Below are 18,908 nucleotides of genomic sequence, written 5' to 3' on the forward strand. Positions count from 1 at the left end.
AAGAATTGCTTTTAACAAATTTGCTGATAAAATAATGCAATAGAAATAGCGCTAAAGTTTGGACCTATTATAGCGGTATTTAAAGTGGACGCTAATTGCTTCAAGGGTTGTCGTTTCTGTAGATTCTTCAATCAATTTTTAAATATCCAAACTTATTCAGAATCGCGAAATAAATGTATATAGCTATACGAATCTCGTAACATTTATGTTTGTTTTATTAATTAAACATTGATGAGCGTTAGTTAACGTGAAGATAACATTAACTTTTATGCTTGACAATTTCTGCCTTATAGAAGAAATAATTGATGATAGTAGAGAGGGAAGAATTTTAAGCTCAAAATTTAATTTGAAAATTCTACAAATGCCTTAAAACTAAGTAAATCATATTTTGCGTTTGCTTTGCTATACAAAATTGTACAGGGTGACCTATTATATCGAGTCCAGGATTAATGCTGGTAGGTAGAACAAAATGCAAGGAGCGTAAGTAATTTTAGTTCAGCAATAATATTTTATACCCATAATATTTTTCTACATCTTTTTCATTTATGATATGAATAGATCAACAAATCTTCCTTATTCCGTATATTTACAAAACAATTTAAAGTAATTACTATTTAAGATAAATATACATATAATTTTCTGTAGAGCTGCAATATTGTTACAGCTATGTTTTCGTTCGTTTATCACAGCAAGTAGCTGCCAGTCAGGGTGATGACAGACAAAGCAAAGTAGTGAAAATAAACGTAGTTTAAGATAGGCAAAACGGAGCATAAGCATATTGATGTCACAACGCTTACACGTTTCCGATTTCATGTCTTGAATTACGTTTACATTCGGTACGTCACTTTATCTGTTATCACCATAACAGTAATAAACAAACGCATCTTATGTAACAATAGACATTTGCTTCTGTATTTTGTAAAAGAAATCATCAGACTCTAGAGTGCACTTAAATACATTTAGCACTATTTACTATAATATCTTTGCATAATCTCCTATCTTTCACTTATCAACGCATTGTAAATTAATTGCTAGGCACTTTAAATGTGTAAAACAAATCACAATTTATGCATGAGTGCGATGATTTAAATTGTGCATGTAATAAAAATGGATCTCTTTTAACGTCCGACTCGATTTTTATGTCGCTCTTTATAAAAATATGTTCCTGCATAAATATTGTTATAAATTTAATACGATTGATGAATGATTCTTGTATGATTTGTAGATACTAACTCTTTGTCCCGAGAACTATTTTTCATCATTATTGAACAAAATAAATAAATTATTGTTTATCACGATTTTCATTATACTTGTCTTTTGAATGATTAACTTAACTTTGAATGACAATCCCTTTTTTCATGAACATTAAAACTAGCCTTAACCTACTTTTTCTATTTAGCATCCAATATTTACATTGCTAATTCGAGCAGTTACATTTATTTTACGGTAAAAAAGCCTTAGTATAATAGTAGAACAATTGAATATGAGTTATTGTAATTTCTATAATAGGTATTGTTCTGGCTCAGTACACATGTAAACTCGTACAACTTGCAACAGCATCTCTTCCATAAGGGAAAGAATATTTGTAAATTTGCAACTCTATATAAATTAAAAAAATTAAAATGTCTAAAGATGAGTCACGAGAGCCACTTTGAGTATTAGTTTCCTATACTTAAACATTCTCACTGAAAGCGTTTGCTTGCGAAAGAAAATTGTTCGCCAACGAAAAGCTCATTGATTAATGTTATTCTGATCGTTGGATGAGATACTAACATGATACTATCTATGGCACTTTAAGAGTCGCACTGGGGCCAATTGACGTGGAAAAAGACATTGAGTTCTATCATAACGGAGAATGCTAGGAAAATCAGGTACATCAGTAGACAAGCCACACCGACTTTTTTGTTTAATCGAAACTTGCAAAGGACGATAGCTACGTAAAATCCTATGACACAGACGATTACTGACAAAATGCTGTATCCCAGTGCACCAGAGACAATACGAACGTCTCTCCCGGTCATTAAAGTCTTGATCAGCCATGGCAGTGCCAGACACAGCAAAATATCCAAAGTATTCGCTCCAATAGCGTTACTTATTCCCATGTCTCCCTGGCCTGAAAATATTGGAAAAAATTCTTGAATAAAAAATGAATAAACATGAAAGAGGTGAGAATTTATGTGGCGCATGGCATTGAAGCTAAAATCAATCAATGAGCAGTGACAAAGATAAATCTTGCCAAATGGCAGTCATAACAGACTGGCAAATTTACAACCACCTGCAAAGCATTTTGCTCGTGTAATCTGTTTTTCAATCGCGTAACGACAATTCTGATAAGTTGGTAAGTACCTTGTCTGGCTAGGATGACAATTGACGTCATTTCCGGCATATTTCCACCAGCTGAGAGGAAAGTGATGCCCATAATAGAGTCAGAAATTCCTATGGTGTCACCAATCACTGTGACCATCCAGGAAACGATGTAGGAAGAAATGGCGATCCATGTGACACACATTATAAAGGTCAAAGGGTACCAATTACGTAAACGTTTGTAACGAATGTCAGGAATGGTGACGAAAAGGACAATCTTCAACGGCCACGTAAATAAGAACCATGCTTTTTCCTGTGTCCCAACTGGGATCACGAAAGGTGTATCTGTATAAAATAATGGTAAACGTTAAAATAAAAGATTGTTAAATCGTGAAATTCAACTTTAATAGAAAGTTTAACAAAACGTTTATACAAACCAGGTTCCACATAATCTTCCAGAGACTCAATAGATTCCTGTTTCTCCAAATCATTTAATTTACCATTGGCTTTTATAGATTTGCGCGCTGAACTTTTCCTTTTATAATCAATAATCAGCTCACCGTGAAAATATGGTCTGTAAAGACCCTCCGGCATTGCGTCGTCATCCTTGGACGCTGCAATTGAAAAAGAATTTTCTATTATTATTATTATTCATTGTTACCCCATAGAGATAAGGAAATAGTTCAAAACTAACGATCGATATTTACCATACTATTAACTTTTATAACAACGTACAACACAAAAAATATTATTCGTATAATAATGTCAAGGTGACTAAAATTTAAGATATTTTGACCAAAACAAAGTTTATTGAATAACCTTATCATTCGCAATGTGCGTGAAAAAATTGGTAAGCCTTGCGATAATTGATTTACGTCAATTTGTGCAGATTTTACGATTAAAAAATTTTGACAAGTATCAATAGGAAAATACTTATGAATATTTATCCTAGGATCTCCTGCAATCTACCTAAATTCTTTAATCTTATTACGTGAATCTGTCTGTTCAGCATTACACATTTATCAGCCATTAATATTATCTCGAGTGCTCTAACACAAATAGCAAATAAATAAGGAAATTTAATAAGAATTGGTGAATGACATCCATGAAATATATTTATCGATTAATACTGTTCACTCACGTTCAGCTTTGGAAATTGCAGAGCCATTCCAAAAGATTCTTTTGTACCATTTAGCAAGGGTTTTTCCTGAGAAGAGAATGGCCAAGTAACCAAAGAAAAGGATCATCAGAATAGCAGCTTCGTACCACTTGATGATCCCATCCCACATGACCAGGGCCAAAGTGCCCACTGATATTACGTAGATTACGCAATCTCTCGATAAAACTGTCCATTCTACGGGAATACCCTGTAACAAAAGAAAAAGTCCCTTAATATATTATTAAATACATTAAAAAGCACGTGGCGGATAAGAAAACGTGTTCGCATCTTATCTCGCAATCTTAATGAAATCTGTATTTGATGTTATTAAGCAGACAGTTTTCTTATCAGATTCACACGGGAAAAAGTCGTTTCTTATGAAATTCTCAGTTGCTTTAAGAAAGCACTTTTTGTCTTGCGAGAAGCGTAGTCCTTTGTGCCTCGATGCTTGTTTACATTTCTTTTGCGCCGAATCGACGTTCTGTCTGTGCAACAATAAACTCGCTTGTTCTTTCTGCGAAAAGCCTGTTAAGTCAGTGGATGAGCTCAGGCCTAAATAAGATTAATCAATTTTTGGTACTCGACGTGGAAACATTATCGAGCGGACCTCTCATCGCGATAAGATACATAAAATATTATATTAGAATTAATATAAAGATTTTTAACGAACGATAGCACAGAATCGACCAGGGCTTACATCCGTTAAAAATAAATAAAGCTACTGGATTTAATCTTATTTACACTTGTTCAATCTGACATTTAATAAAATAAACTCATTACAAGTATTTTGTTATTCATTTTACTGCATGGTATTTCGAATTAGAAATTATGAATTATTGCAAGGATAACTTTATGTTAGTGCATTCAATAATTCAAAAAATAAATAGTTGAAATGACTGATTTTGTAGCTCCAGTGTTAACTTATCCTGCTTTATCGAGGAACTTGGAATTCTCCCTCTCTCTCTTTCCATCTACCTTTGTCTCATTGTAAATTACCAAACGTGAGTTACTTCGAGATGCTATTTAGAATCGCAATAGTCTCGACTTTTACGTCCTCTTATCTTTATCTCCATTAAAGTAATAACGGCGCGCCGCAGTATAACTATGAGCCACGATCATCTCAGTGCACTTGAGGATTCAAACAAATCTACTACGACAAAACTCTTCTGGATTTCCATTTTCCTATATTTTCCTTTTTTATACTCTTTTGTGTCGTGTACTTATCAGGATGATAGAAAATGTAAAATAGCACATTCTGTAACATGCTTGAGTTGATAGTCAATGAAACATTCCGATGTATTCAAGCCTCTCGAGGCCAGTGAAACTTATCCGCTTTGCTTCGCCCTCTCTTTGAACGCTGAAAAATTCAGAGTGAATCAAACCGAGTTTGGCCAGACCGTACATACTGACATCTCGCGACTTCTTCACAATTTACAATTTTCCGTTTACGACATGAAAATTATTGTTAAAAAATAGACTATGTTGAAGTTAGTATGCATTTCTTATCAATAGAATAATCCGCTGATTTTCTTCTATTGGTCAGACCTCATCAGAGTATTCCTCTGACTAATAAAAGTCTCGAATTAAGCAATTTTTAATTATTAAAAACTTCTTCGGCAAGAGCTAGATTTACGATTGCTGTAGAAAGTATTTTCTCTTACAATTATTTTTACTATTCTAATTTATATGTTTGCTTATAGTTCGCCGGCCACCCGGTATACATTTGCTGTGCTGTATTTTGAATGATTTTTAAATATTTATGTAATTAATAAATCACTATGATTTCCATTCAATGTCTGTAGTATTGACTGTGACACATGTAGCATATTTGAATGATTCACGATCGATTGGATAATTGGAATCTCATCATATTATGCCTACTGTTCTGCGCCGCATCAAAACATCGGTAAACATACCAGTATCACTACCAATCACATATTGTTCGCGATGCGTTCTATTATAATTCTAGCTAGAGATGCCCTGATAATAAATGATAATACAATTATGACGTGCAATTTAATTAGTTTTCAGATTATACAAATTATATTGCTTATACCAAATTATTTTCCTCAGAGAAAGTAATATATCAAGGACTTCCCAGAATATATATATCGTTATAAATATTTCATAATCAACATTTTATACAGGTTACTTCTAACGATAGTATCACGCGATTGATTTAGGTTATCTATCAGAATGCATCATAGTACAACGTTACAAGAACTCATTCATTGGATTAACGATAATAGCAAATCGTTGCAATTGTGTCAGCTAACAGTCTGTTAAAGAATACACAGTGGAATAATCTCCATAAGCTATAAAACATCTATTGTACGATGTTTCCCGCCATAATAACAATTAAGCGACCATGTTGGAATATTAGCTTCTCGAATATGAATTATGGCACTTGTTCGAAGGTCAGCTTATCAGGACTGATAATTTGGGTTAATTGTAGCAAATATTTATCAAAGACTAAGTCGTCGTGCATCTTCGACACTTACATGAACGGCTGCCAAAGCTCCACAGGCGGGAGTCATGAATGTGTTCCACACAGCGCCACCAACGACAGTTCCGACTCCGAGATCGGATTCGGTTAGGAATGTACCGACCACATTTACGAATAGTTCTGGAAAACAACTAGCTGTGGCCAAAAAAGTGGCTCCTGCGACGTCCGCACTAATCCCCATATCGGTACAGATCAAATCCAAGCATGGCAGTAAATAATTGTTGCACACATGGGCAGTCAGTAGGAAACAATAAAAAGCAAAGAATGTATGCAGAAATACTGCACCCTGATGCCGCTGCTCCTTCGTAAACAAATCATCCGGAAACTCATCTATCGATGGCGCCGTGCAATTCTCTGCTTTTGGACTCGGGCTTGAATCAGCGTAAAATTTGAAGCTCCTCGCCACATTTGTTCCGAATTTCAGCGGAACTGTTTTCTTTTGGCCCGTAATAGAATCTGTAAAATACCAATAAAGATTCATCTACAATTGTGTTATGAAAAGGCTAGTGTAATTTTTTAAAATTATTCTGGATTATTAATTTCATTTGAATATGAAAAGTATTTAAATTAGTATGTAATCCAGTAATGCTTCTTTCTATATAAATTTCGTTTAAAGTGTAAATGTAATTTTGAAAAATTCAAGTCAATCATAATGACCAATAAGTATACTTTAACGTCTGTTTAATCTTAAAGTCGAGATATTGAAAGAACACGAGTATACACGATTTATTCCTATCGAAGCGTGTTTAAAAATTTACCTTCATCATTGAACTGCGGATTACCGGCACTCACAAACGTGTATAGTAAAAAGAGTAAAATAGCCAAAGAGCCATAATAGTTCCATCGTTTCATCGCGATTTCGTCCGCAAGAAATGGTCACGCATGGGCTGCGAGGCGCGACAGTTATTTTTAATATGTCTTCTTTAACGAAATACGTTAAACTGTCCGTTGAACGGCAACCCTAGCATTTATGATAAATTCAGCTGATTACGACCCCCTCCTTACCTGGTTTCCGTGTACAGGTTTATCTTCTTCGGCGCGAAGTGCTGCAGAATGCGATAAACGTGTATATGAAATACACAGATAAACGGCTATTAACATGTATTTCATGACCAATACTCATTATCTAAATATCATTCTGTTTCCCTTCGTCCTATGATTTTTCTTTCATTGCATTAGAATTAATTTGTCAACTACCTAATTCAAGATCATTGTTTTCAAACGTCAGCTCTTAAGACTAAAATTTAAGTTAATTTTTCTATAAATTTCTATTTCCTTCAGCATAATTTCATATCACAATCTAAATTATAGATATTCCCTGAACGCAGGGGGATAATAATTTATTCTTTTTCGCTTTTAAGAAAAAATGTAAAGGCGATAAATTTAAACTATTTTTAGTGAGAAGAAATACTACAGTAAAGTTTGAATAAAATAACATTTGTTAATGCTTTTATTTTTATATTAAAAAAATTGTCTTTCATGCAAAATTATAATTTTGCATGAAGTTATAATTTAAAATAAGTACATTACACAAATACATTTGAAATTAAATATTTAAAGTATAAAATATTTTCACAATATTTTCAAGAAAGAGTTGAGTAAGGTTTTTTCAAAATGTACAAATATATTTATATATAAAATTTTTGATATCATACATCTTTGTATCATACAGATCTTTGCACATCTCCTGACAATTAAAATCTTATAAACCATTATAACTAGGTATAAAGAAAGAATAGAACACTTTTTATAAATGCAGTACTTTAATCACTGAAAAATATATAATATTGGTACACTAATCCCTCCCTCTGCTGTATCTACCTACTTGACAGTTTCCTTTTTCAGAGACCTGTCCTTGCCATACATTGCATCCAGGAATAATCCTAAAAATACAATAAATGTGCTAACCCATTGCCTTGGTAAAAGACTGTTTCCAAAGAACAAAATAGATCCTAGCACAGTGAAAAATTTTCTAGTTGTAGTTATTATAGAACATGGCAAGGGTCCAAAGTCTGATACAGTTAAAAATATGAAATATTGGCCAATAGCTCCAGCTATTGAAAATGTTGATATATGCCACATAGTAGTTGGATGTCTTTGCAAAAATCTAATGAATTCAACTAATTCACCAGAAACCAAAATTACAATACCACTGCATATAGCTGACCACATATTCATGTTAAGCATCATATGTCCTGATTTTGTCTTATGCTCAGATCTCATTCTTTCCTGTACTGCACTAGTTAATCCATCCATTATTAGTGATAATAGCAACAACAATTCACCAAACCAAGTTTGGTTTTCTACTTGCTTTGCAGCAACTCCATCTTTATACATAAATAAAGCTACTCCAATTACAATTAGGAGTATAAAAGCATATTTTCTAATAGGGTATACCTATAAAATAATATAAAATATAAAGTTTTATGAATAAAATATATTTAGAAAAAAATCTAATCACCTTATTTCCAAGCAATACCCCTAGTACCATTACTGGAATTGGTTTGCCAGCTTTTCCAATAACTTGAGTAGGATAATTCACAAATTGTAGCGCCATATTACTGCAAACCATTGCAAGTAAATATGTGAGAGCAGAAATAGCATAATACGCAGTTGATGTTGTGTCTTCGCCCTGTTTCATTACTGTCATCAAAATGCTCTTTGCAAATATATAATTTACCACACATTGAATAAATACTAAAGCAAACATATAAGTAAACTTCTCCTTATTGTTACCCTCTCCATATTGTCCTCTCGTTATCTTTTCTTGTAGAATACCAAAATAAAAGTAACACACAAAAATGCCAGCCGTACAAAATATTAGTTTTGTATGTTTACTTGTGGTCATTTTAAACTATTGATCATTGATTTGCTTTTTCAAGAAATATATATTTTATTCATATAATATGAAGTAAACACGGTTTAATACTGCTTGGTATAATAACTTGGAAGAGCAATTTAAAAAAGAATTATTAAGATATTTAAATAAATTATGAACTATAGTATTGAGCAAAATATGTTACTGTCCTCTTGAAAAGCGTGTATTATAATAATTTATATAAATTTCAATAAATAAGTTTCTTGGAAGAACTAAAAACGTGATGCTGGCTCTTTCAGTGTTTGGAATCTGCCAACTGTTCACGTTGACACATTACAAAACTTACACGCGACAAGTGACAACACACGATAGGTTAATTTTCGCGCCATTTTTAAATACTGTGGGCAACAAAAGATATCTAATAAAATAAAAATTCTTATATTTCTACACAAAAATAATTTAAATAAAACTTCATATGAAAATGGATAGATTTTATTATATTGTACAAATGTTTTCAGTAATAAGAATTATTTTAAAAAATTTAGATATATTTGTGCAAAATTTTCTGTCACATGGCTGATCAGCTGATCTATACATCTATGGATGGTCTTGTTTTTTTCGCTGATTGCTGCGCTAGTATGTACAATGAGTTAAAGTGAGAAAACATATGTTTATATCTTATTTCAATTAATTGCACCAGTTCGATTAGTTCGATAGTGTAGAAAAAAAGAACAGACCTCTAGCTAATGATAATTGAGAGCACTGGCTTGTAAACACTGACTGATATTTATAAATATTAAAGAATTAAGAAAAGATGAAGAATGAAATGTTTTACCTGATATTTTTCTATTGTATTTTAAACACCAACTGTAATAAACAAAAGGAAGATGAAAGTAGTTGTGGATGTAATGTAAATAGAGAAAATTCTAACAATGACAAAACTTGTTTGAATACTGAAGAAAAGCCCACTACATTAAATGAAGTTAATTTGATGATAAAAAACATGGTAAAAATTAAGAAAGGTACATATTTAATAGGGACAAACAAACCTATATTTGTATCCGATGGTGAGGGCCCACAGCGAGAAGTAGACTTGGATGCATTTTATATAGATCAATTTGAAGTAAGCAATAAAGATTTTGCTAAATTTGTTAAAACCACAAATCACAAGACTGAGGCTGAAACTTTTGGGAATTCTTTTGTTTTTGAAGATTTGTTAAGTGAAAAATTAAAGAAAAAAATCACTGAAGCAGTTGCCCAAGCTCCTTGGTGGTTACCAGTGGAAGGAGCAGATTGGCAGCACCCAGAAGGCCCAGGTTCAAATATTAAAAGTAAATTGTAACGCTAAACATTAATTTATATATGTTAAAATTAAGCTTTATTAGTTCATGAATTTTTTAAAATTATTTATTTTAGCAAGAATGAAGCATCCTGTAGTTCATGTATCTTGGAACGATGCTGTAGCATATTGTAATTGGCTTGGCAAGAGACTACCAACAGAAGCTGAATGGGAAGTTTCTTGCAGGGGAGGTCTCAAGGATAGGCTATTTCCATGGGGAAATAAATTAAATCCAAAGGAGGAGTTCAAGTAAAAATAAAATTTTAATGTCATATCATATTAATTACACTTAATATATTTAATTTCAAGGGCTAATGTATGGCAAGGATTATTTCCTCAAAATAATACAGTAGAAGATAAGTTTAAAGGAACAGCACCAGTTGATCAGTTTTTACAAAATAAATACGATCTTTATAATATAGTTGGTAATGTCTGGGAATGGACCTATGACTGGTGGTCTGTAGATCATTCTGCAAACAAACAAAAAAATCCTGTACATATGCTTGTTTCTAAAGCTTGCCTGATTCTTAATGTATATTAATAAATTAAATTATTTCAATTTATTTTTTAGATTGGACCATCTAGTGGCTCAGATAAAGTAAAGAAAGGAGGATCATATTTGTGTCATCAAACCTATTGTTACAGGTACAGATGTGCTTCTAGAAGCCAAAATACGCCAGACACTTCATCTGGCAATGTTGGGTTCAGATGTGCTTTAACAGCATAAATAAAAATAGGTTATATATTTTGTTAAAAAATGTTAGCTTTTCTTCGTGTTTTGCCTGATGTCATAAAACACGAGCTGACTGATATGTTTTGCATTACTGCAATGTATATATGATTTCTAATAAAATAATTATATTTTAAACTAAAATGGGTTATTTATTCTACAATTATATAAAATTGATTGGTAAATGCAATTTCAGAAGGGTTGCAGACAGAATAATCTAGATTATATTCTCAGTACTTTCTAGAATACTTTAGAATATTTCAGATTTAAATAAGTTATGGCAGGAAATTAAAAAAAAAATACTTAAATGCAAAAGAATCTGTAGCATTTAAATAAAACTTTTGCTATTTTTGACTGAACACAATTATTTATTATATAAACGGCAATGTGTAGTGCTCGCAATGCGTGAAGGTGACCTATTCTTATCTCACCTAGAATCGTTTTTGAGCTCAATTATCTAATGCTTTAATCATGGTTTTAACAATTTTAAATATGATAAAAGTTTCTTAATATTCTGAACAATGATATCAGATTGAGAATGTATATTTTCTGAAAAATATGCCTTTACACTAATTACTTCAACTATTTGTTTAAAGACCTATCAAAGAACATTCTAGTATACCTTTCATCTCCAAATTTGATCGTCTAAACTAAATAATTTAAGCCATTATAATTTACTCAAAATCATCAAACTGTAGACTAAAATTTTAGTGATATGGCAAATACTTTCACTTAATAGATTTTAACAAAAAATCATTTATATTTATGAAAAAAGAACCGTTAACCAATTTAAAATCAAGTCTAAACTAGAACAAAATATATTATATACGAAACTTTTAGAATAATTCTTTCTTTGTAAATCTTAATTTGACTGTGATTGTGTTAACACATCGACTTATTTAAAGTTTAATTGAAAAATTTGTCAAAAAGAAACAGAAAAATGCAGAAAGTTAAACATTCGAGAAACGTCACCCAGAATATGCTAGAATCTACTAAGCGACTCGAGAATAACTATGTATTTTTAATAAAAACATTTATTGAAAAACAAATAAAGTTACTGTTATAATTAGATATGAATTATTATTTAATATAAAACAGAAATATTGTTCATAAACTGCAATAACATAATAAAAATAAGACATAAGCATATGTTCTGGACATTTCTAGAGATCCATAAGCATAGTCGGTTTGTTCGAAAGAGAGCGACCAATCAGAAGCTTGGAAACTTCTGGCAACAGCGGCTGCCTATAAAAGTCGGGCAGACCGCGCAGAGCGTCAGTATTGAAAACGAAACAAGAGAGATTACAAGTGAATCTTGAGTCAAGCGACTCGCAACCAAATATTTCTACATTCAACAACACTAGTTACACGACAAAACAGAAAATGCCTGCAATTGGAATTGACTTGGGAACCACTTACTCCTGCGTGGGTGTGTGGCAACAGGGCAAGGTTGAGATCATCGCAAACGACCAGGGCAACAGAACAACACCCAGCTACGTTGCCTTCACGGACACGGAGCGACTCATCGGAGATGCGGCCAAGAACCAAGTGGCAATGAATCCTGCTAACACGGTATTCGACGCCAAAAGGCTGATTGGTCGCAAATTCGACGATCCTAAGATCCAAAGTGACATGAAACACTGGCCGTTTAAAGTTATCAGCGAGGGAGGCAAGCCGAAGATCCAGGTTGAGTTCCGCGGCGAAAACAAGAGGTTCAATCCGGAAGAAATCAGTTCGATGGTATTGACAAAGATGAAGGAAACTGCTGAGGCTTACCTCGGACAAAAGGTAAAGGACGCCGTTATCACTGTCCCAGCCTACTTCAACGATTCACAGCGTCAGGCCACGAAAGATGCTGGAGCAATCGCAGGATTGAACGTACTGAGAATCATCAATGAACCTACTGCAGCCGCCCTCGCTTATGGTCTTGACAAGAATCTCAAGGGAGAGAGGAACGTCTTAATATTTGACCTTGGAGGAGGTACATTCGACGTGTCGATTCTCACCATCGACGAGGGTTCGTTATTCGAGGTTAAGTCGACAGCTGGCGACACTCACTTGGGTGGAGAGGATTTCGACTCGAGACTGGTGGATCATCTCTGCAAGGAATTCGAGAGGAAATTCAGGAAGAACTTGAAGAGCAATCCAAGGTCCCTAAGACGTCTTAGAACAGCAGCGGAGAGGGCGAAGAGAACCTTGTCTTCCAGCACTGAAGCAACCATCGAGATTGACGCACTCTACGACGGCATCGATTTCTACACCAAGGTTTCCAGAGCGCGTTTCGAAGAGCTCTGTGCAGATCTTTTCAGAGCTACCTTAGAGCCTGTGGAGAAGGCTCTGGCGGATGCCAAACTGGATAAGAGATCCATCCACGACGTAGTGCTAGTCGGCGGTTCGACTAGAATTCCGAAGATCCAGAATATGCTGCAGAACTTTTTCTGTGGCAAACAGTTGAACCTTTCGATCAACCCCGACGAGGCTGTCGCTTATGGTGCTGCTGTGCAGGCTGCCATTCTTACCGGGGAGGGTGATAAGAGCTCTACCCTCCAAGATGTACTGCTCGTGGATGTGGCACCGCTTTCCCTCGGCATCGAAACAGCTGGTGGAGTCATGACCAACATCATTGAGCGCAATGCACGGATTCCGTGCAAGCAGACTCAGACATTCACCACCTACTCCGACAACCAACCTGGAGTCAGCATTCAGGTGTTCGAGGGTGAGCGTGCGATGACAAGGGATAACAACTTGCTGGGAAGATTCGAACTTAGTGGAATCGCTCCCGCTCCTCGTGGAATACCGAAGATCGAGGTAACCTTCGACATGGACGCTAATGGTATACTCCATGTGACTGCCAAGGACACAGCCAGCGGTCGCAGTAACAACATCAGGATCACCAACGACAAGGGTAGATTGAGCAGGGAGGAGATCGACAGGATGCTCGCGGAGGCTGAGAAGTACCGCGATCAGGATAAGGAGCAGCGTGAGAAAGTCGAAGCTCGAAACAAGATCGAGAGCTATGTCTTCAATGTCAAGCAGTCCGTTCAGGATTGTGGAGACAAGCTTGGAGACTCTGACAAAAAGGTGGTGACTGATCTCTGCGACGATACCATCCGTTGGCTGGACAATAACACCTTGGCTGAGAAGGAAGAGTACAATCACAAATTGGAAGATCTGCAACGTCAAATTTCTCCCATCATGACTAAGATCCATCAAGGAGGCGCAACTGGACCACAGGACTGCGGGGCTCAGTACCGACAGAACAACAATCATTCTGGACCAACCGTAGAGGAGGTGGACTAAGCATTTAAATTAAGGGCCAACTAGTAGAACGCAACAAAGAAGACTGATGTAGAAACAAAGTATTATATTTAAAGAAATTTTTGTTATATCAATTTTATTCCATCTTCTCTTTCGGTTTTGCTTTATAAAATTAGTTCCTTTTAGTATATTCTAAATTTTGTCTTGGTTTACTTAAAAAAATTCTGTTTAGACTTTCTTTCATTTAGTACAATAGTTTTTTCTTTTTGGTTTGTCACAGTTCCAATAATCATTTTTATAGCCAGTAATATCGAAGAGTAAGATTTGTTATAAGAACTATTATGTATAAATGAAGATGTAATTATTCAAAGTTTCTGTATTTTTGTTAGTAGATGGGTATATATTTTCTTTAATATGTAAATAGCTACTATAAAATGTACAGGAGGATTGTATAATTACGTCTGTGCTGTGATGTTAAATAAAATAGTTCCTTTTTTATAAAATATGAGCCTTATTATTGAACATACCTTCCTTTGATTATAGTTATTAAATTAATATTAGATTAATTTTAACTTTGGTAGAGATTATAAGGTATAGATAAGAGATTTAATTATTTCTAGCAAGCACCAAAAATTAGATTCTATTAAGATATAATTTTAATTTCTTTGCTGAAGATGATTATTATTTTATTGAACTAATAAAAAAAGGCTACACTTTGCTTTTAATATCAAGTACTTGAAAAGGTATTGTGGCATGTAGCTAATGCTCATGCACGTAAAGTTACGCGTCAGTATGTTATAAATCCATTTATACAGGCACGTGCAACACTCCACGTATCGTGTAATCAACATTTAAGATTTTTGCGGAGACAAAAATGAAAGTAAGGTATTTGTGTACATTCTACTATTAAAGAATGTCTAGAGTTTATTTGAGGGATTTCTCTACATAAATTTTATTAGGAATAAATTATACAGAAATTTATTATTAATTATAATCTACGACTGACATTTTCTCTTACAATAAACCGGGTGTACTTTTAAATTTTTTTTTTATGGTTCTGGTCACCCTAAAATGATTTTACGTTCAATTATTAATAAGATAGAACCTAAATCTAACAGAATCTTCAAGGAATTATGCACTGATTATTTTTAGAAATTCAATGTCATTTTAAGCCTAAACGCATATGATAGTTGGATTATTATCATTATGTTTTCATATTTCCTTATTAATCGTTTTAAATTGATAGATTAGGCAATATGAGGTTTTCAACTTTGCTATGCATTGTAAAATCCCCTGTTGGAGCTAAAATGTGTGTAGTAATGTTTTATTTATACTAACTCCGATTTATAAATAAACAGCTTGTATGAATCAAGAATAGTAATCTTTTATTTTTAACTACTTTTTATTTTTAAATGCAGATATAATAGTATTATCTTTTGTCGCCGAATCAACATAATTTCGAAGTGTCAATATTCGTGCACTATAAATATTTATTCGGAGCATTTAATAAAAATAGTAACAAAAAAATACATTCTTAAAGATAAGTAATAGTTTTAAAGAAATTTTCTGAATTACTGAGGGATTGTCACAAATTCTATGGAATCTTCTAGAAAATTCGAGAATGAAGAGTTCTAGATAGACCTGGAAAATGCTGGTAGACTCTAGTAGACTCTATACAGAAGAATACAGAACGTTCGACAAGTCATGCGTCATGCGCCTGTTCTAGAATAAAATTCCCCAGTCAACACATTTATCAATGAACGTTCTAGGGATGCTATAGTAAGAATTAACCAGAACGTTCTGTAGCGAGGGTAACGGGTAAAACCGATACGGGCATGCGCGTATAACTTTCTAGAAGCTACGCGAAACTAACGCGTGTGTATTTGTGCATTAAAGTAAAAGCTTTCCTTCTACGTGATATATCTTAAAATCTTTATTATTAAAATTGTAATAAAATGTTTATTTCAATCCTATCATTTGTAATTATAGGTATACAGCATAACTATTTGTTATAATTGATTAGCATATTCAAGATATTATACAGCTTATCTCATGCTGCATAAAATTCCAAGATTAAAATATTTAACACTACAAGCTACATAAATTTTATGAATGATTATTGTATCACGGACAAAAATATAAAGTACAAAAATAATTTAGTTTAGTAGAAGATATTTTTGAATAATCATATATTTTTAGAATATGACACATAAAGCAGAAAAGACTTGATGCGAGGCTTACCATTGGCGAAGAACGGGTCGATTTAGCCAATTAGAAGCATCGAAGTCTCTAGCAACTTCGAGCGCTTCGGGAGTGTTCGAGAGAAACAGCCAATCCCTATAAAAGCAGCGCGCTCCGCTTCTGCCGCCAGTATTGAATCTGAAGCGAAACGATAAACAGCTAACAGAGTCCAACCAAAGACTCAAGCCAAACAAACCTATCTTACAAAGTGAATAAACCAGTGTACAAGAAGACAATAAGAATGCCTGCAATTGGTATTGACTTGGGAACTACCTACTCCTGTGTAGGAGTATGGCAACAAGGAAAAGTGGAGATCATTGCAAACGATCAGGGCAACAGAACAACACCCAGCTACGTTGCCTTCACGGACACGGAGCGACTCATCGGAGATGCGGCCAAGAACCAAGTGGCAATGAATCCTGCTAACACAGTATTCGACGCCAAAAGGCTGATTGGTCGCAAATTCGACGATCCTAAGATCCAAAGTGACATGAAACACTGGCCGTTTAAAGTTATCAGCGAGGGAGGCAAGCCGAAGATCCAGGTTGAGTTCCGCGGCGAAAACAAGAGGTTCAATCCGGAAGAAATCAGTTCGATGGTATTGACAAAGATGAAGGAAACTGCTGAGGCTTACCTCGGACAAAAGGTAAAGGACGCCGTTATCACTGTCCCAGCCTACTTCAACGATTCACAGCGTCAGGCCACGAAAGATGCTGGAGCAATCGCAGGATTGAACGTACTGAGAATCATCAATGAACCTACTGCAGCCGCCCTCGCTTATGGTCTTGACAAGAATCTCAAGGGAGAGAGGAACGTCTTAATATTTGACCTTGGAGGAGGTACATTCGACGTGTCGATTCTCACCATCGACGAGGGTTCGTTATTCGAGGTTAAGTCGACAGCTGGCGACACTCACTTGGGTGGAGAGGATTTCGACTCGAGACTGGTGGATCATCTCTGCAAGGAATTCGAGAGGAAATTCAGGAAGAACTTGAAGAGCAATCCAAGGTCCCTAAGACGTCTTAGAACAGCAGCGGAGAGGGCGAAGAGAACCTTGTCTTCCAGCACTGAAGCAACCATCGAGATTGACGCACTCTACGACGGCATCGATTTCTACACCAAGGTTTCCAGAGCGCGTTTCGAAGAGCTCTGTGCAGATCTTTTCAGAGCTACCTTAGAGCCTGTGGAGAAGGCTCTGGCGGATGCCAAACTGGATAAGAGATCCATCCACGACGTAGTGCTAGTCGGCGGTTCGACTAGAATTCCGAAGATCCAGAATATGCTGCAGAACTTTTTCTGTGGCAAACAGTTGAACCTTTCGATCAACCCCGACGAGGCTGTCGCTTATGGTGCTGCTGTGCAGGCTGCCATTCTTACCGGGGAGGGTGATAAGAGCTCTACCCTCCAAGATGTACTGCTCGTGGATGTGGCACCGCTTTCCCTCGGCATCGAAACAGCTGGTGGAGTCATGACCAACATCATTGAGCGCAATGCACGGATTCCGTGCAAGCAGACTCAGACATTCACCACCTACTCCGACAACCAACCTGGAGTCAGCATTCAGGTGTTCGAGGGTGAGCGTGCGATGACAAGGGATAACAACTTGCTGGGAAGATTCGAACTTAGTGGAATCGCTCCCGCTCCTCGTGGAATACCGAAGATCGAGGTAACCTTCGACATGGACGCTAATGGTATACTCCATGTGACTGCCAAGGACACAGCCAGCGGTCGCAGTAACAACATCAGGATCACCAACGACAAGGGTAGATTGAGCAGGGAGGAGATCGACAGGATGCTCGCGGAGGCTGAGAAGTACCGCGATCAGGATAAGGAGCAGCGTGAGAAAGTCGAAGCTCGAAACAAGATCGAGAGCTATGTCTTCAATGTCAAGCAGTCCGTTCAGGATTGTGGAGACAAGCTTGGAGACTCTGACAAAAAGGTGGTGACTGATCTCTGCGACGATACCATCCGTTGGCTGGACAATAACACCTTGGCTGAGAAGGAAGAGTACAATCACAAATTGGAGGATCTGCAACGACAAATTTCTCCTATAATGACGAAAATCCACCAAGGTGGGGCTCAGGCTGGTCCACAGGATTGCGGAGCTCAATATAGGCAGAGGAATAATCAATCTGGACCAACAGTTGAAGAGGTCGACTAAAGATTTTACTTTAAAAATCTGTAATTTAGTGTTTATATGATGCTCAAGAAAACTTGTACATAATTATTAGTTTTAAGTTCATCATTATTCATTTATTATTTATTTTTCTCACAAGATGCCATATAGTTACATTTTTATACTATGAAGTTTGTTACGTGAATCTTAAATATTTATACTGGCTAAAAATAAACTGTAAATAAATTAATTTTTTTTTATTATAAATGTTTATTTTCTTAATTCCTTAATCCTACCATAACTCTACTTTTAAGACTATTAATTAAGGTAAATTTTCGTAAAAAGTGTTTAGTTTTTTAAGCGAACTGATTACGAGGTTTATATTTGGCGCTTTAAAAAAGAGGAGTTAAGTTGGTGGCGCTACAGTCGCCATTTGA

General features: G+C 35.3%; 5 protein-coding genes across 5 annotated transcripts; 3 read left to right on the top strand and 2 right to left on the bottom strand.

Moving 5' to 3' along the window:
* Window positions 1-1,777: 1,777 nt before the first annotated feature.
* On the bottom strand, window positions 1,778-7,099 carry LOC136774198 (sodium/potassium/calcium exchanger 4-like). Its single transcript, XM_066728350.1, has 6 exons — window positions 6,728-7,099; window positions 5,965-6,425; window positions 3,446-3,671; window positions 2,742-2,918; window positions 2,347-2,649; window positions 1,778-2,113 (listed from the first exon to the last, which is right to left on the bottom strand). The coding sequence occupies exons 1-6, from the start codon at window positions 6,819-6,821 to the stop codon at window positions 1,794-1,796; spliced, it is 1,581 nt and encodes a 526-aa protein (XP_066584447.1). The 5' UTR covers window positions 6,822-7,099; the 3' UTR covers window positions 1,778-1,793.
* A 439-nt stretch (window positions 7,100-7,538) lies between these two features.
* Window positions 7,539-9,132, bottom strand: LOC136774239 (solute carrier family 35 member B1-like). The gene is made up of 2 exons (XM_066728412.1): window positions 8,431-9,132; window positions 7,539-8,366 (listed from the first exon to the last, which is right to left on the bottom strand). The coding sequence occupies exons 1-2, from the start codon at window positions 8,815-8,817 to the stop codon at window positions 7,791-7,793; spliced, it is 963 nt and encodes a 320-aa protein (XP_066584509.1). The 5' UTR covers window positions 8,818-9,132; the 3' UTR covers window positions 7,539-7,790.
* A 276-nt stretch (window positions 9,133-9,408) lies between these two features.
* On the top strand, window positions 9,409-11,275 carry LOC136774138 (formylglycine-generating enzyme). The gene is made up of 4 exons (XM_066728249.1): window positions 9,409-10,118; window positions 10,204-10,375; window positions 10,436-10,619; window positions 10,698-11,275. Exons 1-4 carry the CDS (start codon window positions 9,602-9,604, stop codon window positions 10,851-10,853), a joined length of 1,029 nt encoding a protein of 342 aa, XP_066584346.1. The 5' UTR covers window positions 9,409-9,601; the 3' UTR covers window positions 10,854-11,275.
* An 856-nt stretch (window positions 11,276-12,131) lies between these two features.
* Window positions 12,132-14,617, top strand: LOC136774263 (heat shock protein 70 A2-like). The gene has a single exon (XM_066728443.1). The coding sequence runs from the start codon at window positions 12,240-12,242 to the stop codon at window positions 14,154-14,156; it is 1,917 nt and encodes a 638-aa protein (XP_066584540.1). The 5' UTR covers window positions 12,132-12,239; the 3' UTR covers window positions 14,157-14,617.
* A 1,866-nt stretch (window positions 14,618-16,483) lies between these two features.
* Window positions 16,484-18,551, top strand: LOC136774750 (major heat shock 70 kDa protein Ab-like). The gene has a single exon (XM_066729208.1). The coding sequence runs from the start codon at window positions 16,597-16,599 to the stop codon at window positions 18,514-18,516; it is 1,920 nt and encodes a 639-aa protein (XP_066585305.1). The 5' UTR covers window positions 16,484-16,596; the 3' UTR covers window positions 18,517-18,551.
* The last annotated feature ends 357 nt before the right edge of the window (window positions 18,552-18,908 follow it).

Source organism: Prorops nasuta, unplaced genomic scaffold, assembly GCF_024137725.1.
Source record: "Prorops nasuta isolate Cenicafe-Biocafe unplaced genomic scaffold, Cenicafe_Pnas_1.2 PNAS00006, whole genome shotgun sequence".
Taxonomy (NCBI): Eukaryota; Metazoa; Arthropoda; class Insecta; order Hymenoptera; family Bethylidae; genus Prorops; species Prorops nasuta.